Source organism: Cajanus cajan, chromosome 1 (assembly GCF_000230855.2).
Source record: "Cajanus cajan strain Asha chromosome 1, NIPB_CcT2T_4, whole genome shotgun sequence".
In the NCBI taxonomy this organism is placed as follows: Eukaryota; Viridiplantae; Streptophyta; class Magnoliopsida; order Fabales; family Fabaceae; genus Cajanus; species Cajanus cajan.
Window position 1 is genome coordinate 82,957,897 of NC_138517.1, and position 24,734 is coordinate 82,982,630.

The following is a 24,734-nucleotide window of genomic DNA, read 5'->3' on the forward strand; positions in this document are numbered from 1 at the left end:
TACAAAAATCTCCTACAATTGATTTAAGTAGTCCAAGATTCCTAATTTCTCAACTTAAATCAAGAAAAGGGAAGAAGAAAAGAGAACTATCAAAACCCTCCATACAACAACTTCTCTATAAGATTCCCAACTTTTCAACTTAAATCTTAACTTTTATCACATTAACTATCGATCATGGGAAGAAAAAAGATCTTTTGATGAAATCGAATTGAAGATTGGACTTTGTTGGCTCATAGCACATCTCTCTAACTTCTTTTTAAGATTATAAAATTACAAATTTATGAAGTTCATTTATCAAAATTCATCATATATATCTCAATCCTCCATTTGATAACTATTACTAGTTTAAGCTATATCATTTATAACTTAAACTAAATTTATCTCAACTCTAACTTCCATCCCAAACAAGCTAAAAATAATAAAGTAACATAAAATATGATTCTTAAATATATGTATATCATAAGTATTCATAATTAAAAAAAATACAATATTATATAAATAAAATATAATTAAACTTAAGTATATATATTATGTTTATCAAACATCCATTGTAACCATGGCTTGATCCTTGTCGACAACCCTTAAAAAATAATCTTAATCACCTACACTACACCAATTTGAAAAAAATTGATAGTTTAGTGGAAGTTGATGGTTGGTTCCCTTATATTACATGGATTGTTACTTCACCTTGATCTATTTTATATTTTTAAAAAGAAGTGTAAAACACAGGGGAACCCGTGGTGAGTATCCCCTTTCTCCTCTTGAAAATTTGAAAGGACAAAGGGACAAAAGTATCCCCTTTCTCCCCAACACTACCAAACCCCTCTTCCCCTAAACCCTCTCCACAATGCAGTCCACACTCTTCTCTCCCACCTCTCACTCCCTCATCCCCACTTCTCCTCAAGCTCTCAGATCCCACTCTCGCCCTCTCTCCGTCCGCGCCTCCGTCGCAGCGGACTCTCCACCGCCCGCCGCCGTCAAGCTCAACAAGTACAGCTCGCGCATCACCGAGCCCAAGTCGCAGGGCGCCTCGCAGGCCGTCCTCTACGGCGTCGGCCTCTCCGATGACGACATGGCCAAGCCCCAGGTCGGCGTCTCCTCCGTCTGGTACGAGGGCAATACCTGCAACATGCACCTCCTCCGCCTCTCCGAGGCCGTGAGGGACGGCGTCGCCGCCGCCGGCATGGTGCCCTTCCGCTTCAACACCGTCGGCGTCAGCGACGCCATCTCCATGGGCACCAGAGGCATGTGCTACAGCCTGCAGTCCAGGGACCTCATCGCCGATAGCATTGAGACCGTTATGGCTGCGCAGTGGTACGACGCTAACATTTCCATCCCCGGCTGTGACAAAAATGTATGACCCGCGCCGCTTTTGCCTTCTACGTGTTTGCTGTTATGTCGCGTGTAATGTGTGTTTCTGTGTGACGCTTTTGCAGATGCCCGGTACCATCATCGCTATGGGAAGGCTCAACAGACCTAGTATTATGGTTTATGGCGGGACTATAAAGGTAACTTCGCTCTCATTACACAAATTATCTTCGATTTTGCTTATTTTTTATTGATAATTTACTGTGAGCTGAATGTGCTACACATGTAGCACTTTTGAAGTTATTTATTATCGGCTACTGATAGTTTATGGAATTACTGAAACTGATAATTTTCTTTCGGAAAATGTTGATTGTACACCCCATTTTGGGGGGACATAAGGAGGGGGACAGAGAGAAAAAGAAATGAAAGAGAGAGAAAGGAATAAGTATGAATATTAGATGTTTGGAAAGGAATAGATAAGAAGAAAATGAGGTGAAAAAGGAGATGAAAGAGAGTGGTCTATGAAGAATTGAATATTCATTCCGCTTTTATTTTATTTTATTTTTATTTTATGTAGTTTTGATTCAGGTGTCTTTTTCATCTTCGTTCTAATTTTGATTATTGTTTTTTTTTTTTTTGTTTCAGCCCGGTCATTTTCAGGGTAATTCGTTTGACATAGTGTCTGCCTTTCAGGTACGAGAAGTTGTTTGAATCTTGATCCTATCTCTTTGTTGTGTGTGCTTAATTGATTTCCCCATCTTTTATTTTGCATTTATTTAAAAAGGTTTTTTGGTCAAATAAATGAGTTTAAGAAACCTTTTTTGAAAAACTGAAAAATTGACAGGGAATTTTTTATATTGTCAAGTAGGATGGTCCATCCTCTGTTATCTATCATCTTCCTTCACTAATGGAGTTTTGTTTTTAAATGAAGAAAATAATGTTACTTGTTCCTGTTGAAGATACTACTCTGAAATGTAAATTTGTTTTCCCTGAACATTAAAAGTTGGATGTGTAACTGCTGAAGTAATTTCTGGTTTTCCTGTAGTGCTATGGAGAATACGTGAGTGGATCAATAAGCGAAGACCAAAGACAAAGTGTTATTCGCAACTCTTGCCCTGGTGCTGGGGCCTGTGGTGGCATGTATACAGCCAATACCATGGCTTCTGCAATAGAAGCTATGGGAATGTCTCTTCCCTATAGGTTAGTTATGTGTAGCCTTTCTCTCATTTTTTAATTTTTGGGAACTTGCTTACCTTTATTTTCTGTTCCCGTAGCTCATCTACACCTGCTGAGGATCCATTAAAGTTGGACGAGTGTCGATTAGCTGGGAAATATCTTCTTGAGTTACTGAAGATGGACTTGAAGCCCCGAGATATCATCACTCGTAAATCACTACGTAATGCAATGGTTATAGTTATGGCACTTGGTGGATCTACTAATGCTGTGTTACACTTAATTGCTATTGCCAAGTGAGTGAAGTTTGATGCCTCAGATCGTATTGATATATTATAATCTTGAAAACCTCAAGTGTAATGATTTTGGCAGGTCCGTTGGCATTGATTTGACTCTTGATGATTTTCAGAAGGTTAGCGATGAGGTTCCTTTTCTTGCAGATCTTAAGCCTAGTGGGAAATATGTCATGGAAGACGTTCACAAGGTATGCATTGAATGCTTTTGTTAAATAATTGAACACTGCATCAGTTATCAATTTGTCCCAGTCATATGATGTTTATTGCTGTTTTCTCATTTTTATTAAGATTCCTATTTCCCCTTTTTCTTTGATAGATTGGAGGGACCCCAGCAGTTATACGCTACCTTCTTGAGCAAGGCTTTTTAGATGGTGACTGTATGACTGGTATGTTTACATGCCTCCGTGTGTTAAGAACATAAGGTTAATTTCCGAAAGATATACTTGTCTTCTAACAGACATATACCTCTTCTCTAGTCACTGGAAAGACCTTAGCTGAAAATGCAGAACTTGCCCCTCCTTTGTCCAAAGGGCAGGTATGAGTATGATGTTATTTCGGTTCAATGTTATCATATTTTAATTGATTGATCTCTTGATAAATTACAATTTTTCTGTGACACATGATTCAGGAAATAATAAGGCCAATAGAAAATCCCATCAAGAAGACAGCTCACATTCAAATATTATATGGAAACCTTGCACCAAATGGTTCTGTCGCCAAAATTACTGGAAAAGAAGGGCTGTACTTCTCAGGTGAAGTTTCTTGCTCTGTTTTCTTGAATTTCTAAAAAATTCCTTTGCTATCTCAATTTATTAATACAAGAATTATTCAACAGGTCCTGCACTTGTGTTTGAAGGAGAGGAGGCAATGATTGCTGCCATTTCAGAGGATCCTTCAAGCTTTAAGGTATTTCTTTCTATTTTACCTAGAACTCAAAGCATATAGAGACAATGCTGACTGCAGGGTAGTCAAGAAACTCAAGACTGTTGTTTGAATGAAGTATCAAGACTTCGGAATGATGTTTGGTTGTTCTAGCCAAATTTTCTTTTGCTCCTAAAAGCATGCCTGACTTGAAGTAAAGAAAAAAAAAACTTTTTTGCTTTTTTGTGTTGATCTGAGAATTTTATACTGAATTTTACTGCAAGCTTCCTTTTGAGATAAAAGTTTCGAAACATAAATCAAAATCATAGAAAAATTAAGTTTGCAAATGCATGCTCAGATGCACACCAAGTTCATTAGTCATAAAGGTTTACTTATTAGAGATTTAGACCACAAATTCTGTTATTTAAAACAAGTGATGACTTTAGAGTAATAGCATCTCTATTAACATTTTTCATAATTGAAATTGCAGAATGATTCATTAAAATTTGTTTTGGTTGAGCAGCGACAACAACAACATTTATTACTTATATTTTGGCTGCTAGAGTCTGCAATTTGCTTTTGTTCTGATTCTGGTGCTTGCTGCGCCAAATGTTTCTTTGGAACTATACAGATTGCAAATGTGGTTGAAATTGTTGCTATTGCATAATTTTGTTGCAGTATTTATTTGTATGACATGGAGATAATCATCACATTAGGTGACAGCTAAAATGAAAATGTTTTCTGTTGTATTTTTGTTTTTCAGGGAAAAGTGGTTATAATTAGGGGAGAGGGACCGAAGGGTGGTCCAGGCATGCCTGAGATGTTAACACCAACAAGTGCAATAATGGGTGCAGGGCTCGGAAAGGTTTGTCATGCATCTTCTTGTTTATCCTACATAGTTTTTAGTGTTGTTCATTTTGACCATCCCTTAAACAAAACGTGGCTAGACTCCCCCATATGTTTTTAAGTGAAACATGCGTAAAAGATGCTTCAGTCATTATTATTCATGTAGAGACTGGAATGCCTATTTTCAAGCTTTAGGAATCACGATAATGAAATGAACCTATGCTTGAGTGACATACCTTAAGGATATTGTCTTTTGATACTGCAGGAAGTCGCGTTGTTGACTGATGGAAGATTTTCAGGAGGTTCACATGGATTTGTGGTTGGCCATATATGCCCTGAAGCACAGGTGAACTGAATACTTTTTATATTCATTTTGCTACTGCTGTAATATGATAAAAAGAATCAGATGCATCTTTTGTGAACTGTTACTTGGAAGACATTGGATCAAATGTTTGATGTTATTTATTACTCCCTCTAGATCTATATATAAGCAAAAATAACTAATTTTACATAAATTAAGAAAGTTTATTGAATACATTTATTTTTCACAATTTCTCGTAAAATATACACTATATTTCTTAAAATATTCTTAGCCACTTTCATGATAGATAGTGCTCTCATATATTATTATAGGGGTATTTTTGGATTAAGAACATTGAATAAGGTTGACTTGATTGAAATTTGCTTATATTTCAGTCCAAAAATTTCAAGCACCTTTTGTTTTTATATAGGTCCAGAGGGAGTATTGGTTAAGGAATGTTTACTACCAGTAATGTGTTGTATAAAACTTTCTTCAGCTCATGGAGTGTTGTTTATATCAGTGTTATTGTGGGTTAGTTTCAATATTCAAGGTATTTTGTTGTAGTGGGTGTAAGAGTAGTATGCCAGATTGTGAATGTTGAAGATAATGTCATAATGCTTTACTGTAATTATGTGCAACTTTACTTCTTTTAATGTTTACAAGAACTAATAAGGTAGAATGCTTAAGGAAACTATAGTAAGATTAAGCTTAACAATTGTATCCTAGAAAATTGGATGATACCTTTGCCTGATGAAGAGATGTTGAATTTACATGATTTTATTTTCGAGATGTGATGCACGTACAACAATTTGTACATTAATTTGTGTCTATCTTTTTTCATCACATCATTTATTACAATTCAAATTTCTCTCCCTTTTCGCTCTCTTAGTTGTACAAATTGTTGTAAAACTATCATTTCTCTCATTTTTTTAATTTATTCAGTTTACTTTTGAATATAAAGAAAATCATTTCAAATTTCTCCTTTATCTCTTGTACAAATTGTTGTAAAAGTATTACTCTTATTTTCTATTTTGTTCAGTTTACTATTGAAGATAAAGAAAATCTTTAATAATAGTGCTTTGTAGCGAACCAATAATAATTTTAGTAGCTTCATTGATTTTATAGGAAGGTGGTCCTATTGGCTTGATTCAAAATGGAGACATAATCAATGTTGACATCCAGAAGAGGAGAATTGATGCTTTGGTATCAGATGAGGAGATGGAGGCACGCAGGAAAAAGTGGATTGCTCCTCCATACAAAGCTAACCAAGGAGCTCTGTACAAGGTATGTGGCTTGAAACTCCCGGACAAAATGTAGTTTTATGGAATTGTCGATATATTTTGTTCCATATAATATGAATACTACTCTGGTCACCCTATTTTCAATTGTTACAATTTGGTTCATCAAGTTATGGGTGAACCAGTCCTCGACCGTTTAGACTTTTTTAATATAGAGGTTTTAGTGATGTTTTTGATGGAAGAGACTGCACGTCATTCTTCGAAGCTCTAAGTTGGTATTGCTGTGGTCAAACACAGTTCATAAAAAACTTAAGTTTCTTCGAAGGATGGGTGTCGTTGAAAGACAAAAATATAGCAGCTGAAAGATATTACGATGGTAAATGAACTTTTATTTTTTCAATTGATCAAAAGTGAATTTGTATTTATACTAATAAATTTAAATGTAATCATCGGCACCTTTTGGATAATGAAATCTGATCTACACTTTTGTTGGTGATTTTGTGTTCCTGTGTTTATAAGCTTATATATTGTTTTTCTGTATCCAGTATATTAAAAATGTGAAACCTGCTTCTAGCGGATGTGTGACAGACGAGTAGAAAGGTCATACTTCTTGCAGAGTAAAAGCTGATTGGTTGTATGCCTTACCAGCGTTTTGATGAGGTATTACTATTTTGGCATAAAACGGTGCATTTTTAAGTAGCTGAATGTATCCTCTTTTTTTTTGGCTATTTTATTTTAGACTTGAATGGCAGGGCACCACCTGTCTTTTCTGTCGCCATGTTTAATTTTGTCATATATATATTTTTTTTAGTTATTACATTTTGTATTAGTGGTGAAATTTTGTATTTTAGGTTTCCAGAACAAGTTGGCAAAATTTAATCAGTGGAATTGAATTACTGCAATTGATTAGTTAACTATTTATGATTTTCCACCATGTAAAAATTAGATTTTCTATAGATACCCTCACGTTCGTTGTTGTTTCTAGTTTCCGACATAGCTACTATTGTTATTTCTCGATGCTAGAAAATGAGGTTTTCATTGAAATGTGCAACTAATTAGGAATAGGACTAGTATTCAAAGTGCCCTGCCGTTGTGAAGGTTGATTAAAACAATGAAAATGGTGGTTCATGATAAGGCTATGAAAGATGGTGGAAGCTTTTGCTATTGTATCTGCAAAAACTCAGTTTAAATGGCAAATCTTCGACTTTTGCTGCGATGATTATATCTTTCTATTCAGCACCCAAACAGGACTTGACTATATATTCCCTTCCTTGAAAACAAAACTCCTCTGGTGTTTGCAAACCGTTGGATCAAATTAGCTTTAAGAGTCGATGATTTTCATACAATTGGAGAAGAAAAACGTGTTGCGATGTATGAGGTAAAAGGAAGAGAAAAGAAAATGTATAGGGAAATTATTCAATGTTTTATAAGTGGTGTTATGTGAAAATAAAGGGAAAAATATTTAAAATGAAAAGCCCTAATTGTAAAATTTGGTTTCCTCCTTTTTAAAAGAAGTTATTAAAGTGCATGGATGTTAACATTGGCAACCAAAGTAATGTATACAGCTAGATTGCTCAAAGCAAGGCCAATTTGAAATGCAATATCTCCTATTTTAAGCATTAGAAATAAATTTATATAGAAACTACTTTTTGTGTCCCCTTATCTAAAGATGGGCATGGGTCGGAAAATCTATATCCAAATAAATGGATTGCCATTTAAATTCAGCTTCATGTAATTATTTTAGAAAATTACTTGGATTTTCTGAAACCGATTTTTGAAACTGGTTTTTGGTTTAAAACCACTTTGGATCTAAAAATCAAAATGTAATTTTAAACCAGTTTCAAATTAAAATCTAATTTTAAACCTATTTCAAATAAAAATCCGATTTTAGTGAGTTTCCACGTGTTATGTTCGTAGGAAAAAGAAATAGCTATCTGTACACCAAGTTGAAAAAGTATAAACTTTGGTCCTTCATGATAACTCAGCAAAAGTAGTTCATGTCTAATTTTCAAACTTCCCAAATTTGTAGTGAATACTAATACTAATCCATTACCTTTTTTTTATTTTTATTTTTTTTATTTTTTTATAATACAAATATATTTTCATGTTACCCTGTTGAAAAAAAAAATCAACTTGGTCAAAATCCTTTTTTTTTTTTTTGGTTTAGCCTCAGTTTCAAAATCGTGTTCCTGATGAAAACTAATTTTTAAAATTAGTCAAAACTTGTGTGTATATATATATATATATACCTTTTGTTATTCATATTGATATATTTTATGGTTATCGCTCTTTGAATTGATCTATTTAATATAATAGAATTAAAAGTAATGAATTTTATACGATCTTTAATGAAATTGCATTTACTTAATATGATACTTATAATATTTATGAGTAAATTTTACATGTTTCCGAGCATTTCACCGGTTATAACACGAGTATAAACCGCAATGAGAACGAAGGTGCCACCCTTGTGCTGTGCTGTTATATTTCATATAAATGTGTCGTATAAAAGAGGCAAATGATGTGAAATTGCATTGCAATATAAGATGTATCCATTTCTAACAAGTTGGGAAGTAGGGAATGTCAATAATGGCAACCGGATTAATTAGGAAATAACAGCATTACTTGTTCTAGTGGATGAAGTAATCTAGTAATCTAGTAATAGTATACAAATCAACCATTTTTAAACAACTTAACCAAGCTGGGCCAGTAACAATATTTACTGCTTAGTGATACCTGCCTCATTATGTTTCCGATAAAACAGGTTTGGCCCAAAGTATGAATGAAGGCAGCGACCATAGTTTACGCGTATAGACTGGGTTTCCAAATAGAGTTTACTTCTTATTTTGTCGTACAATTACAAATTATCATGCATAAAGTTTCTTTTTATCTTGTTAATAATTATTTTAAAAATTAAATTAAAATTGATTAATAATGCGAACTCTTTTGTACTTAATTTAATATATTAAATATTAAACAAGTACAAGGCGAGATGTATAACAAAATGCACGTGCTCACACTCATCTTTGTAAAATTTATATATAAATGTTTATATTAAAACTCAACCTATTTAGTAGATAATTTGCCACTTATCATAGATATATTTTACAAAGACCTATTAAATTTGAGGGTAATTACTATCTCTGTCCACATAAAGATTATCATGGTTAATAGATACAACGGCGACAAAACGGACAGAGCATCCAGTATTCCAGAGAGTACATGAAAACATTGAATTTTTCAACGTAAATTGTTGCAGCTTGAATTGACCATGAATTTGACGGTGAGTAAGTACGGAATGCAATTTTTAGTTGAATAGAACTTGAAGAAAGCCAAACAAGACTCATTTGGAATCACCAACCATGTATTTTATTTTTACCCATAACATGAGAAACATAATGTTAACTCACATACTTATTGCTCGAATCTCTTATTATGATTATAATGTGATTGCAAAAACTAGAACACTTGCAATTAAAAGATTAATTGTTTTTAAGAAACACGAAAAAGTTTGCCCTTTTATTCTTTAGGAGGGGGGACCACCTATTTCAACAAGTATCCAAATATCATTTAGCCACCCTTTTTGACGAAACACTAAAGATAATAAATACGATGAATAAGATGACATGGCCACATGCCATGCTATAAAAGGAAACTCAGCATTGTGAACTAAACACAACACACACATACCACACCATTATCTCTGTCTCAACAATGGCTTCCTCTTTTGTCATCCATTTCTTCCTCCTCTCAATAGCCCTTTCTCCACTTTCCATCTTAGCTTCATCTCATGCTCCAAACACCAAACCACACCCCTTTACCCTCCCCATTAAGAAAGACCCTTCGACCAATCTCTTCTACACTTCACTTGGCATAGGAACCCCTAGGCACAACTTCGATCTAGCCATTGATCTTGCAGGAGAAAACCTATGGTACGATTGTGACACTCATTACAACTCATCATCCTACACCCCTATCCCTTGTGGCTCAAAGTCATGCCCCGATGTTGGATGCGTTGGTTGCAATGGCCCCTTCAAACCAGGTTGCACAAACAACACATGTCCAAGTTACGCAATCAACCCTTTAGCCAAGTCCATCTTTGGTAGTGGCCTAGGTGAGGATTTCACATTCATTTCTAAAAACCAAGTCCCTCGCTTGCTTTCTGGCTGCATTGAAATCGATGGATTCACATCACTCACCAACGATGAGTCACCTCTATATGGCTTACCCCAAAACACCAAAGGAATCATAGGCCTTGCAAGGTCACAACTTGTGTTACCAATTCAGCTTGCCAATGCAAACAAGGTTCCCACCAAGTTTTCTCTTTGTTTGCCTTCTTCAAACAAACAAGGTTTCACCAACTTGCTCCTTGGAGAATTGCATCCTCAAGGAGTGTCTAAATTTCTCCAAACCACTCCTCTTATTGTGAACCCCGTTTCCACTGGTGCTATATCTGTGAAGGGTGTTCCTTCCAAGGAGTACTTCATCGATGTGAAAGCAGTTAAGATTGATGGCCATGTTGTGAACTTGAAACCTTCCCTTTTGTCTATTGACAACAAGGGAAATGGTGGCACCAAAATCAGCACCATGAGTCCCTACACTGAGTTGCAAACCTCAGTGTACAAGCCCTTCCTTCGAGATTTCCTCAAGAAGGCTTCGGATAGAAAGTTGAAGAAAGTAGCATCAGTGGCTCCATTTGAGGCATGTTATGATTCGACCACCATTGGGAATTCTGTGAGTGGACTTGTTGTGCCAACTATTGATCTAGTTCTTCAAGGGGGACTGCAGTGGACTATTCATGGAGCAAATTCCATGGTCATGGTGAAGAAAAATGTTGCATGTCTTGCATTTGTTGATGGAGGGACAGAGCCTAGAATGTCGTTTGTGAAAGCTTCGATTGTAATCGGTGGATATCAGTTGCAGGATAATCTTTTGGTGTTTGATTTGGCTTCATCAAAATTAAGCTTCAGCTCTTCGCTTTTGCAACACAATGCCACGTGTTCTCACCCTTGAGTGTCATAGACTTATGACCCGTTGAAGTTAGCCACGTTGAATAATGGATAGCTTCTAGTATATCTTTAGATTTTTATGATAATAATAAGATAATCAATAAGGTTTGCTTTGTTGTAAACAGAAGACACTTTGATGGTGAATGATGCAAGAGTTCAATCAATTCATACCCGGGAAATTAATATTAGCTCTAGGAATGTTCCCATTTTAAAATTGAACAATTAAAATATCTAATTATCAAGCTCCTAACACCTTTTTTTTTTAGTAGTTTAACAAGCGATCCAATTTAATTTCCAAAAAAAAAAAAGAAAAAAAATAAACAAGTTGATCTAATTAATTGGATCACTTAAAATATAACTTTTTTTTATAACTACTCGTACTATTACATTTTACTTCTTTAACAATATTTATCTATTTATATTTATTAAAATATTATTATAAATTAAGTAAATCCATTTTGCTTTCTTTAACAATATTTATCTATTTATATTTATTAAAGTGTTATTATAAATTAAGTAAATAGATTATTTTACAATATTTTAAAAAAAATATTACTATAGTTAGAATAATATATTTTAATATTTTTATTCTAATATTATAATTAGAGTAATATTTTTTAATATTTTTATTCTAATATTATTATTTTTAATTATTTTTAAAATTAAAAGAGTAAAAAAACTGTTACATAAATAATACACTTATCCAATATTTAATTATTTTTTTAAAATTAAAGTCTCAAATACATTAAAAAAAAATATAATCATAAAATTATACTTAAAATAAATGAGTTTTTATATTTGATATAAATTTAGTGATGATTAATTAAAAGTTAACAACATTCAAATGTTATAAAAAATACTTTTGATAACATTTAAATAATATTTTTTAATAATATAAAAATATTATTAAAAGTCTTTAATAATGTGAATTATATAAAATATTTGATAATATGTTATATATAATTGTGTAACATTTTTCGATGTGAAAAGTTCTGTTTTTGTAGTGTTAAAATATAAATAACATATAGTTGTTATTAAAATACGAGCTTACATTAAAAAAAAAAATTCCAACACTAAATCCTACATCATCGTTTATTACTAAGAAGATGATGTAAACATTTTCTGTAAAAACATTATCATATATATATATATATATATATACACCAACACCAAGGCTCAAGCATGCAACTCAAATTGAACCGGATTTTTATATATTCATAACAATGTGCAGATATTTATGTTTGTTTTCTCTTTTTCCCCGATGCTTGAGATGCACATTTTATTCCTGATTTGTCAAAGATCCAGTATTCTTTGTCAAAATGGAATAACACTTAACAGTACCCTGTCCTCTGAAAAAAAGAGAGGAGAAAGAATACTCTATTTTTCTTTAACAATAAATTAAACCAGTGATTGAATAATTGATTAGAAGACCAGTTAGTAGTCATATTTAGTTATTTAAATTTTAGTTTAATAATCTCCCCTGCATTAAACAAATATTTTTAAGTTTAAATAAAATGTAAATAAGTATTTTTGAAACATCTAACAAATTATTGATAAAATGTAAAATGTAAAGAATATTTAATTAATAAAATTTTATCTATTTAAGCATATTACAGATGTAAAATGTTCTCCTAAGAAAGTTACTAATTATTTTTAGTGGTGTCTCCCTTTCTCAAACATTTGGTATTGTGTATTAGAATTGAGGAAGAATTTTTTATTAGGAATAAAATTTGACGTTTTCATTGATGAGTTTTGAGCAAAATAATGTGTAAAAAAGTTTCATTAGATTTTATCTTATCACAACAGTTATCTTAATTATGAGACACTGATCTCTCTCTCTCTCTCGTATATTTGTACAAATTTAATTCACAATTTAAGTTGGGTGAAAGGTTACATTACGTTAAGTTACACAAGTGCATGTTCCATTAACAAGTTGGGGGCTTCAGAGTACGGAATGTCAACAATGGCAAACCAAAGCATTAATTGCATCATTCATATGAAATATAGATATCCACCAATTTGAAACAACATGACCAGACCGTGTTAAGGACCAAGCTAGGTGAGACCCAATTCAACAAGTTGAGCATTTACACCATTGAGCCATCCTCTTTGACGAATCTAGTCAAAGAGTCATAAATATGTTGAATTCAGTTACATGCAATGCAATAGCACCTTGCTATAAAAGGGGAACTCTGCATTTGAGATTGCACACATTATCACTGTGAGTTTTATCCACAATGACTTTTTCTTATACCATCATTCAATTCTTTGTTTTCTCAATTGCCCTTTTTTCAGTTTCTTGCTTATCAATATCACACACTCCAAACACAAAGTCCAAACCACACCCCTATATCCTTCCCATTAAGAAAGACCCCGCAACCAATGTGTTCTACACTTCACTTGGCGTAGGAACTCCACGACACAACTTTGATGTAGCCATTGATCTCACAGGAGAAAACCTCTGGTATGAGTGTGCCATAAACTACAACTCATCATCCTATAGTCCAATCAGTTGTGACTCACATTCATGCCCCCAAAATACTAATCCATGTAGTGCATGCAATGGCCCTTTCAAACCAGGTTGCACAAATAACACTTGTGGTTATAACAATTACAACCCGTTAGAGCAAGTCATTTCTCCAGGGGATTTGGCTGAAGACGTCATATTCATTTCTCAAATTCAAGTGTCTGACTTTATTTCTGGATGCACAAACTCACACAAATTCTCTAGCAATCTTGTTGGAGGGTTACCCAAAAGCAACAAAGGGATGTTAGGCCTTGCAAGGTCACAACTTGCAATGCCAACTCAGCTTGCATTGTTGAAGAATCTCCCTCCCAAGTTTTCTCTTTGTTTACCTTCTTCTAACAACCTAGGATTCACTAACTTACTCATTGGACCTGAGGGACATCCTCAAGATGTGTCCAAATATGTCCAAACCACTCCTCTTGTTGTCAACCACTTTGACACTGGTCCTTTGTTTGAGGAAGGTGCTCCTTCTACTGAATACTTCATTGATGTCAAGTCAGTTAAGATTGATGGTCATGTTGTGAACTTAAAGCCTTCTCTGTTGTCCATAGATAGGAAGGGCAATGGGGGTACCAAAATTAGCACCATAACTCGTTTTGCTGAGTTACAAAGTTTTGTCTATAAGCCTTTTGTTAGAGATTTTCTTAAGAAGGCTGCGGACAGAAGACTAAAGAGAGTGGCATCAGTGGCACCATTTGAGGCATGTTTTGATTCAAGAAGCATTGGAAGTTCCATCACTGGTTTTTCTGTGCCAACTATTGATCTAGTGCTACAAGGGGGAGTGCAATGGACTATTCATGGAGCCAATTCCATGGTAATGGTGAAGAAAAATGTAGCATGCCTTGCATTTGTTGATGGAGGGACAATAGCAACCATGTCATTTTTTAAAGCTTCAATTGTTATTGGTGCGCATCAGTTGGAGGAAAATCTTTTGGTGTTTGATTTGGCTTCCCCCAAATTAAGCTTCAGCTCTTCGCTTTTGCTCCACAATGCCACCTGTTCCCACTTTTGAATATCATAGGTTCCAAGTTCTGCGTTATTCTACACAGTAAACTCATCGCTGTTTTATTGTGCCATATTTGTTGTAAACCAATTTATGTTTTATTGTGTGATGTAAGTTTTTTATTCTTATGCCAAAATATGAAATTGTAAATTTACTTTGAATAATTCGATTTGATATTAGCTGGGCTCATATTATATTCAAACATTTTGAATGTTTCAGAAATGTGATTGCATTGACTATTCAACTCCAAAATTTGAGAGCCAATTGGTTGCATTCAGCAACAATGTTGGCTTTTGGCATTGCCATAAAAAAAGGAAAAAATACCAACACACTTGCATTGTGTACGCTGCTCACGATTCTTTGTTCTATTGCTTCCATTATACGATTATTGCAAGTATTGTTTCCATCTGCACGTAATATTCAACAGTAATATTTTGGTTATAGGACGAAATCATAGAGTCCAATATGCATTACTTTGAACAGTGAGGTTTTCAAAGACCACTTTTGCTCTTCACAAGTAATCACAATATTGACTCAGTTTGCATAAGAATAAGATAATTAATTACTCAAACTTGCATCACGAATCATGTCCTTTCTTATCACGTATATCCTCGAATTGGTTTAGCCAGCCCCAGGCAACCGACTTTGGCACCAGCCTTGACTATGGTAAGCCACGTAACCGGAGAGTTATTAGTGAGTTGCATAGAAGTGTGAGAGATTGTCCAGAAAAGTCTAGACTCTGTTAAACACAATAACTCGCACTTAAATACTTCTTTCTCTTTCTTCATCCCAGTTAATTTGAGACATATTTTACACCACTTTCTTAGAGTCCATTCAGGTTGGTTTTTATTTTTATTTTTTTTCTGCTGGCCCAATTATAACTTTGGAGGGCATTATACTCAAGAGACCTCAAAGGTCAGGTCTTTTTTTTTTTTGGTTAGTTTTTTTTTTTCTTGCTTGAAAGCATTGGGCTCTAATACTATATTGAATTTATAGCACATGCCCCATGTGAAGACCGAGGAGTATAGAGTTATTAATGAGTTAAATATAAATGTGAGAGTTGGTATAAAAAAGTTTAGACCCTCTTAAAGACAATATAACACTCGTATACTCTTTACTTTTCTCTGTTTAACTAATGTAGGACTTTCATTTTTGATAAAGATTGAATATGAAAACAGGTTGCAGGCATGCTACAAGTGACCAAGAGGATCTTATGATTAGGGTGATAATAGGGTGTTGTGGAGGCGAAGAGAAGGATATTCGTATCTATGTTATTGGATAAAAAATTTGTTCTGTAACTGCCTTATATTATATTCATATGGGTATTTGTTAAGCAAATATAAGTGAATTTTATAAATATTTACAAGTATGGATATTTGTAATGTTTTAAAAAAAAAAATTCAGTTTGTATTTGATGTTAATTATATTGAAATATTAAAAATAAATAATTAATATTAATATTTAAAATTGAAACTAATGAATTAGAATATAAAAAATGTAAGATAAGAATATAAATATTTAAATAATTTGATTCATTTATAAATGGATAGAAAAGTATTTGTACTCGTTATCCATAAGTATCTGATTATACTATTTTTAGGATCACTCGAAGAATATATTTTTGAAATCACTCGAAGTTGAAGAAGGATTGGAGGCATCTACCAAAAAGAATATAAGGAAAAAGTAAGCAAGCCTATTCGAGGGTTAATCGAAAAACGCAAGAGGTAGTTACTGGAGGTTTTTGAGTAAGTTAAGTAGTTACACTAATGTAGTTACTTGGTCGAAGAAATAAAAAACGTGGGACGAACGGTTACGAGGAGTTATATCCTTAGCCCACGTAAGGGACGTAGTGGACAGCGGTTATGCGCCCACGACTAGGGATGACAAAAATACCCGTACCCGCGGGTATCTGTGGATAAAACCCGCTACGGATAATAAATGGATAGGCTATTTGGGTACCCGCGGATAATGGGGACGGATAATTTTTTACCCGTTTATAAATGGGGCGGGGGCGGGTATGATAATATCTATACCCGCGAGTACCCGTTTAATATTATTTCTTAAATATCCTAATTATCCTTGTACCACATAACCCTAAAGCTACACTCTCTCATCTTATTTTCTTACAAAAATGAGGTTGATGAAGTTACCGACATGTGTTAAGCATGTTATAGAATTATGTTGGATGTAATTTGATTAATTTTCTAGTTTTGATTGGACCAATAAGATTTATGTATTTTAAATTATTTACTTTCATTTGCAATTATGAGATTGAATTATTGTAGCTTTGTGATGAGACTTTAACTTATTTGTGAGATTGATGTATTTTAAGTTATTGATTATCTTGAATTTTTATTATTATTTCAACAAAATTAGCGTTAAATAAAAGTTCAAAATTAACATTGAATTTTTATTTTTAATATTTCAATGACATTAAAATATAAACTTAAAATTATTTGTATTAATTTTTTTAATTTCTTAAAAATTTTATAAATATCCATGGATATCCGTGGCTATTCAAGAAATTCATGGATACCCACTTAATGGATACTCGCGCGGATATGGGGTGGGTATAGATCCAATTTTCATTCAGCGGGACGGAGGCGAATTTACTATTACCCGCCCCCATGGGGCCCCATTGCCATCCCTACCCACGACGAATTTACACAAAATTAACCGCCTTCGATGATCTCTATAAATAGTAGAAACAACCTCGTGTAAGAGGTCGGAAAAATCATACTTGCACTCTTATAAGCACTCACCGCCTGCGCATATGGCTCCTGTGTCTGGAATTGCTGGGTATAACAATTTCTTGGCCATTTTATGTTTCTTTTTATAGGATTAGTTTAGTTTCGTCTATTTTCGTAGTGTAGTTTGTAGTTCATAATACTATTTTCTAAATCATGGTATTGTAATCTGACAATTATGCGAAGTGAGCGATGATTTGCATTGCTAATATATGTATCGTTCATTCCATTTATTTCAGTGTTTACATGTATGACAATTATTGTTTAATATTCATTAATGAAAATCTGGAAACAAGTACTTATTAGTCGCTCTCTCTTGTCTTTGTCGCCATTCTTAAGAAAGTTTAATTGTAAATACCTAAATTGAAACAATTTTGTGTCAGTTTAAGTAAAAAGAACTCATAAACGAATTTTACCACAAACAATTATTTATTTATTATTCATGGTGAATTTTACACATAGATACTTACAAGTATGAATTTTTCTATCACCCCTACTTATAATACAAATAATGTCACATATCATTAAAATAAGAATAAAAATAAGAATTTATAAAATACTCACATACTTTATTTATATAAAGTTTTTCAACGATGATAAAAATAAATTATAAATTTTAAAATAAATAATATTTTATTAATGTAGATATGTGTATAAATATATGATAAGAGAATATCATACTTCCCTTAAAAAGAAATGTATACAGCATTGATAAAAAGCTTTTAGGTAATAACTAAAATATATAAGATTGGAAAGAAACAAGGGTCGAAGAAAGAGATGTTTTTAAAATTGAAACACGAATAAAGGATCTGTTAACGTGGCTTCATGTTTTGACTAAATGATCTAGGGAATGAAATTTGAAGAATTAATTTTCTAATGTTGTTGAATGGAAGAAGTGAGCACGCATTTAGATAGGATTGATTAATTTTGAAGTTGATGTATCATGATTCACGTGGTTTATTAAGTAAGGTGTGTAAAAGTGAAGATGAGAATAAACTTGTGTCGTACGGCCACTTTCAGTGACTGATTAGATGCAACGCGGCCTATTTTCCACGCTCACCTTTCTCGGTTCCTTATCAACAACGATTGAAGGCCTGTCCATCCCTTATCTACAACGTGTCAAAATTCTAACTACAATTTTCACCTATTCATTTCCACCTTCACTAATCTCAGTATATAATATCATATACTTATCAAAAACCTTATATAATCAAATTTATTAAGACTCAAGTCAACTTTACTTTCTTTTATATCTTTACCACAAATTTTAATATTCAAAATTATGTCATTAACATTTTTGTTTAATTAAAACTCCTGCTAAGAGTTGTGTACGTTTGACGCACTAAGTCTGCCTGTCCGGACCACAAAATTTCGTAAAATTTTATTTAAAATTTGTCTAGATGTTTAAACTGTAACAAATGGGATGAAAGTATTTGACAATGCGAGAGTTTTGAATCTAATATTAATATCTAAGTTATACAACGATATCATATTAGAATAGATGTTTTGAATCTAAATTAATTCCACAAAAATATTCGTAAAGTAAATATTATTCTTCAATTTATATATATATATATATATATATATTATTTTATTTATATTTCAAATCAATGAGATCTTTGAAATATTATATAACAAAGTAATGCCTAAATTCTATGGAAATCATTTATGTTATGTTATTAGTTTTTATTTTAAAAAAATATTAATCTTTTAGTACAAAATATTTTTACTACGTTAAAATTGATAAAAAAAAATTACTAATTGTTATTTTTACTATGTCCAACGAAAATTAATATGAATTAAAAAATGTTTATAATTTAAATAAATGACAGCTGTTGAAGGTTTTATTTATATTTTTAATAATTGAATGTAAAATTGAGCGAACAGTATTTAGGCACGTGTTTTTGTACTGTGCTTTTGTAGGTAGAGTTCGTACGATAGAGCATGCGTTATTTCGAGCTTATCTAATAGAATGTAGATACGTGGCTTCGTGCAATAATTAATTTGTCCTCAACCTCTCTTTTCATTTCTTTCTTTCTTTTGTCTCTTTGTTTTAAAAAAAAAAGTGTATAGCATGTAAGTAGATAAAGTAGAATTGGATTTAGATAAATTTGATATGATAAAAATTTAATAGATTATATTGAATTAAATTTATGTAATTTAAAAAAAATTAATTCAACTTAATTTGATTATAAATAAGTTAAATTGAGTGAATTAAGTTAATATAATTGATTAGATTAGATTGAATCCAACTTAAATAGTAAAAAAATTCAAACCAAATTTTAAATTTATGAATTATTTATCTTTATTTACACTTCTAGTATGAAAATATATTTTATCATGGATAAAAATATGATGTTAAAATAACATAAATATTGTTAACTTGTACAATAAAAAATATGATAAAAGAATTAATAAGTAAATTTTTTTTTTACTAAAAATTAGGCATGTGATGTATTAAAAGTTATCGCGAGATTTTATTAATAACACTTTTTATTAAAAAAAAATATCACTGTTAATTTCTTAAATTTAAAATATTAAGAGTAAATAATGTAAGTTGTTCGAAACATGCCGCAACAATCTCCTCCTCAGCAATTGCACCGCTGGGTATCGAACTCATGACCTTGGCTCTGATACAAATTGTTGGATCGAGCGCTTACCACTAGGCCAAAAGCTATAGCTGATAGTCAGGGCGCAACTCTTTTTACTTAAGAGCGCAGCAGTCCAAGCGCCATGATTCGACAGTGACTTGGCCCACCTAGCCTCCGCCACGGGACAATTGATGCAACTCGCAACAAAACATATTTATAAATTATGAAATTACAAAGAATAGCATAACCTATTATCATTTACGAATTTAACTAATTTTGGCCAAAACTCACATAAACCCATTATACAACATATTTAAAACTTACCAAGCTCATTTTTAGTAACAAAAACATGCATTCATATTGATCAAAAATCAACCTATTCAACTCAGTGTAATTTCGAGGGAAATCCAACCTTGTAACAATTCATAATTTTCTCTCCAACCAATTAAGAAATCAATGATGGATGAAATCTAACAACACTCAACATGCAATTTTAACAATCAATACAAACTTCACTTACCTCTTGTAAGTTCAAACCAAAGAGGAGAAGAGAATAATAGACTCCGCACAACCAAGGATGTGAGACTTCTAGCTCTAGGCTTGAATCTTTCAACTAATCAAATGGGTCAACTATAACTGGGAAGAAAAGATGAATTTTCAATTTTAAAAGAGTGAAAGAAGATTTGAATTTAAAAACTAACTTAACTATCTCAAAATACCGACTCTCAAGGTCAATTGACTACTAGAGTTCCAAAATAACACAACATATAGTTAAATAAGTATCACAAAATATAAATTAGATAAGTGAATATAAATATTATATGTTAGTTGATTTTATTAAATTTAAAAAATAAAACCATAATTTACCAATTTTTTTGTTTTTACTTAATAATATAAGATTCATGATTTTTGAGTATAAGAAAATTCTCATCCTACAAAACGCCTCTCAAACATATACTCTAGCACCTTCATTTCTGTTATTTAATTTTATTAAAAAAATAAAATAATTAATCACGATGAGAGTATAATTAAAAAAATAATATTTGCTTAAACTTTTAAACTTTAAAAACAATAAATATGTAGATTTTTTTAATAATCCAACAATTAAAAAGAACATAGAAGGAGATAGTAAGTTTTTATTTAAATTACAGGTTTCACAGAGACAAATCAACAGCAAAAATGTGTATAATTTACTTTGTGAGTTGAATGGAAGTTTGAACTCTGAACACTTTCGATGCAAAAACAAAAGACACCGTAACATGAATTTATTTAATTATTTTGCATCTATGTTATTCGAATATAAGAAAATAAAATTTAAATTTACACAGAAAACAACTTTAAAATTTTATATGAAGCAAGGGGAGCATAAATAAAATATACAAAAGTGTACCAGCAATTATGGAGCAGTATTTTGTAGACCAGCTTTGTTAAGATTATTTGAATTGAATATAATAATATTGTGGGAAAAAGAAAATTGTTGGTGTACTGAACACAGAGCATCTTGAACGAATCAAAAGATATCCTGTGCGCCACATCTTTAGTTGTTGTTTTTTTTATTTACAAAACTGTGTGCGATGAGCTGTTTTGTATCTTATCTTATATACTAATAATAATGGGATATGCTTTTCGCACTATCAGCATTCCACAATATAAAATGCGCTTCTTATCAGACCGACCAGGTAAATAAAACAACAATAAAAAAAAAAAAAAAAACTAAATCAGTTAAACAGTGGCTTCCAAGTTCCAATCGGGTAACACCATACAGAAGAAGTAGTATTTCAATTTCAAATACTATCCAAAACACTTAACCAAAAATGCCATCGCCATAAGCAGAAAGCAGAGTCGTATACACATACCGCAGGGAGTCCAAAAAAAAAAAAGAAGGTTATTACAAAACCTGTTGATTAAACTCCTCAAAACTCACCTTAATCTAAGAAAACTATGTGGTATTTATGGATGATGATAATAATAATAATAATAATAAAATATTATCACCAAGGTGAAACCGATTGTGTGGCAGGCATGGAGGCAGATTTGAAGTCAGCGCAACTAGTTTGCCTGGTCAAGAGCGAGGAACTGAAACCCACCATGGAAGTATCAAAATCAAACTGCACCAACACATCCTCCAATTGATATCCTCCAATCACAATCGGATTTCTAGGGTTTTGACCTCCGTCAACAAACCCTAAACACATAACGTCGTCGTTTACACGCACCATGGAGTTTCTCCCGTATATGCTCCACTTCACCATCTCACTCTGGAGCACCAGGTCAATCACTGGCACGCTGGGCCCAACCTCCGAACTCCCCACACCGCCAGACCCAAAACAGAGCCCAAAGGGCGCAACCGGAGCCACCTGGGTCATGTTCAGAGACAAAGCCGCTTTCAGATACGCGCTCGAGAAATTCTCATAGATCGAACTCTGGAGCGTGGTGTAGGGCACCACCGTGCTCAGCTGAGCCGCCCCGCCGCTGAAAGAAACCTTTTTGCCGCCGATTTTGACGGAATTAACGTTAATGGAAGGGTATGTCTGGTCCTGGTTGGCGAGGAGCGGCGTGAAAGTGAGGGATCTGAGAGAGTGGTGCGCCACGTTGCCGAATTGGAGAAGCCCAGAAGAGGAAGAGAGGCAAAAAGTGATTTTTCTCTGAGTTCCGAGGGAGTGGAAAAGCTGGGAGGAGAAAGAAGTGCGAGATCTATCTAAGCCAAGCATGCCTTTGGCACCGGCGGCTAAACCGTTCAAGAGAAGGGTTGGGGCGCACGTGAGGAGAAGCTGGTGAGAGGGGTGCACCAGATCCTCCACCAGGTCCCCTTCCGAGACCCTTTTTCCGGTGATGCTGTTCTCCGCCGGAATTTGACAGGCTTGGTCTTGGTCGGGGCTTCCCAGGCTGTAGAGCCATGCTTGGGTCTCAATCTCGGGGGTTTTGGCTGTGAGGCAGCGAATTGAACGGAGGAAGATGGGGTTGAGGGAGGAGGAAGGGGTGGCTCTGGAGGCGCAGTCAACCCAGAGGAGAGAGGCTCCGAGATCAAGAACAAATTTTGCAGCTTCAGCGGGGGTGCCGTAAGAAAGGGTTGTTAAGTATTGGAGAGTTGCATCGTCTTTTGTGACGGGGAGGGTTAGCGAAGAGGTGTGAGCGTAGGAGAGAGTGGAAAGAAGGCAGAGAAGAGGAAGAAAGAGTGCCATGGGAAAGCAGTTGGTACTGGTAGTTTGAGGTTTGAGGTTTGAGGTTTGAGGTTTGAGGTTTGAGGTTTGAGGTTTGAGGTTTGAGGGTTTCGGCGGAGTGTCGCCGCGGCTGGCTGAAATATACTTGCTTGGTTTGTGTTGGATAAGGCTTGGTTTGGTTTGGTTTGGTAATTAAGAAAGAAAAATCGTCCCCTTTCAACTTTTTATGTAGTAGCTGACTAGATGACACTTCGCGTGCTTATCTTCTCTTCAACGTCCATGTGATTTATGGGTGACTCACACACTCCATAGTCCATTCCTTATAACAAAAGGACAAACCAATTTCATTGGCTCAATTTCCTTCGTTTATCCTTTTCCATCTCACCAAATGAGGCCTCGCCCTTCCCCCTACGTCAAATAATTTAATCGTACAATAATTAATGCCTCTTGAAGGAGACCGAGGGCCAAAACGGAATCCGAGAATCACCCTTCAGGATATACCCCTACTGCTTTCTGTGCTGGGATTTAACATTCACTTCTTACCTATTCTACCTTCTTTTTTTTATTTACTACTATTCTCAATTTTGGTATATCACCATTGTTGTGTACTCACGGGTCTGGATGAACCTCATGAATTGGTTCGGATCTTTTATTGTTTGGGTCCAACCCAAATCGAAACAATAAACATTGGTTTTAAATCCGATAATACTTGCAAGTTGCAACCAATTATCTATAATGATCACGTGTCAAACAATCTCATAAATGGTAGTATAATTTCTCGTGGCCCGTTAAATATTTAGAAAGAAACATTTTATAAAAATTTAACTATATTTTGGAAATTGAGAATAATGTGTGAGTAACTTTAAGGCGAGATACTGAATGAAAAGCAATCTGATAGTAACTCGCTTTGATAGATTTGTCCATTAGGGTAATCATTGGATGACAGAGGAAAATACTTGAATTGGAGCTAAAAATTGAATATTGAACAATTTGAGATAGAGAAAGGTACACTCTATGGCTTACCAAGAAATTTTAGTTAATTACTTAATTTCTTGGCTGAAAATAATCATTTCTTTTAAAAAAAATGACATCACGTAATTGGGAAAGTAAAAAAAAAAATATTGTAAAATTTTAGATAGAAGAACACAAATGAGTTACGAGAATTGAAATGTTTTAACTCAATGACCGGCATTATAAATCTTTTTTGAGTAACGGAGAATTCCTAAAAAATTAAACAAAAAAAAAAAAAGAATAGAAACTAAAATCTTTGATTAATTCTACTCCCTCTACTACAATAACACAATGGTCATGTATAGTATAATACTTGAAGCAATAGTTCAAAACAAAATTTCAATGAATCCTAACAAACTTATTCTTAAACATATTTTTTATTCCTTACTAATAATATTTTTTTATAGGCCTTTCAATAGACATTGGATCATAATAGTTGGACTCCAAATTAATTCATTTTCAATGTGTTTTAAAGAGATATTTCTAAAGTCAATCTTTGGTATAATTTAACGAAACAATATATATATATAGCTATGTAATAAGTTTTCATTTTGTATTGTTTTATGTTGTCTTCATATATGGATTGGAGTTAATGTTCTGTTACATATCTTATTTTCTACATTCAAATTAAAATGTGACATGTAATTATAAAGTTTTCTCTT

General features: G+C 33.4%; 4 protein-coding genes across 4 annotated transcripts; 3 read left to right on the plus strand and 1 right to left on the minus strand.

The window, feature by feature from the left end:
* Nucleotides 1–723: 723 nt before the first annotated feature.
* LOC109795469 (dehydratase family) lies at nt 724–6,937 on the plus strand. Its single transcript, XM_020354988.3, has 14 exons — nt 724–1,354; nt 1,437–1,508; nt 1,954–2,001; nt 2,354–2,508; nt 2,583–2,777; nt 2,854–2,965; nt 3,094–3,163; nt 3,254–3,312; nt 3,406–3,529; nt 3,613–3,683; nt 4,402–4,503; nt 4,750–4,830; nt 5,911–6,069; nt 6,569–6,937. The coding sequence occupies exons 1-14, from the start codon at nt 848–850 to the stop codon at nt 6,617–6,619; spliced, it is 1,806 nt and encodes a 601-aa protein (XP_020210577.2). The 5' UTR covers nt 724–847; the 3' UTR covers nt 6,620–6,937.
* A 2,746-nt stretch (nt 6,938–9,683) lies between these two features.
* On the plus strand, nt 9,684–11,200 carry LOC109817000 (putative aspartic proteinase GIP2). Its single transcript, XM_020382197.3, has one exon. The coding sequence runs from the start codon at nt 9,738–9,740 to the stop codon at nt 11,034–11,036; it is 1,299 nt and encodes a 432-aa protein (XP_020237786.1). The 5' UTR covers nt 9,684–9,737; the 3' UTR covers nt 11,037–11,200.
* A 139-nt stretch (nt 11,201–11,339) lies between these two features.
* LOC109795112 (putative aspartic proteinase GIP2) lies at nt 11,340–14,714 on the plus strand. The gene has a single exon (XM_020354532.3). It carries the CDS (start codon nt 13,270–13,272, stop codon nt 14,569–14,571), a length of 1,302 nt encoding a protein of 433 aa, XP_020210121.2. The 5' UTR covers nt 11,340–13,269; the 3' UTR covers nt 14,572–14,714.
* A 6,904-nt stretch (nt 14,715–21,618) lies between these two features.
* Nucleotides 21,619–23,082, minus strand: LOC109795430 (putative aspartic proteinase GIP2). Its single transcript, XM_020354935.3, has one exon. The coding sequence runs from the start codon at nt 23,080–23,082 to the stop codon at nt 21,892–21,894; it is 1,191 nt and encodes a 396-aa protein (XP_020210524.2). The 3' UTR covers nt 21,619–21,891.
* Nucleotides 23,083–24,734: the final 1,652 nt, after the last annotated feature.

Excerpts from the sequence above, each read along its gene's own strand:
- LOC109795469 (XM_020354988.3), top strand. The coding sequence starts at position 848 with ATGCAGTCCACACTCTTCTCTCCCACCTCTCACTCCCTCATCCCCACT. Across the intron at positions 1,509-1,953 it reads TTTATGGCGGGACTATAAAG|CCCGGTCATTTTCAGGGTAA; the intron begins GTAACTTCGCTC and ends TTTTTGTTTCAG. Across the intron at positions 3,530-3,612 it reads AGAAGGGCTGTACTTCTCAG|GTCCTGCACTTGTGTTTGAA; the intron begins GTGAAGTTTCTT and ends ATTATTCAACAG.
- LOC109817000 (XM_020382197.3), top strand. The coding sequence starts at position 9,738 with ATGGCTTCCTCTTTTGTCATCCATTTCTTCCTCCTCTCAATAGCCCTT.
- LOC109795112 (XM_020354532.3), top strand. The coding sequence starts at position 13,270 with ATGACTTTTTCTTATACCATCATTCAATTCTTTGTTTTCTCAATTGCC.
- LOC109795430 (XM_020354935.3), bottom strand. The coding sequence starts at position 23,082 with ATGGCACTCTTTCTTCCTCTTCTCTGCCTTCTTTCCACTCTCTCCTAC.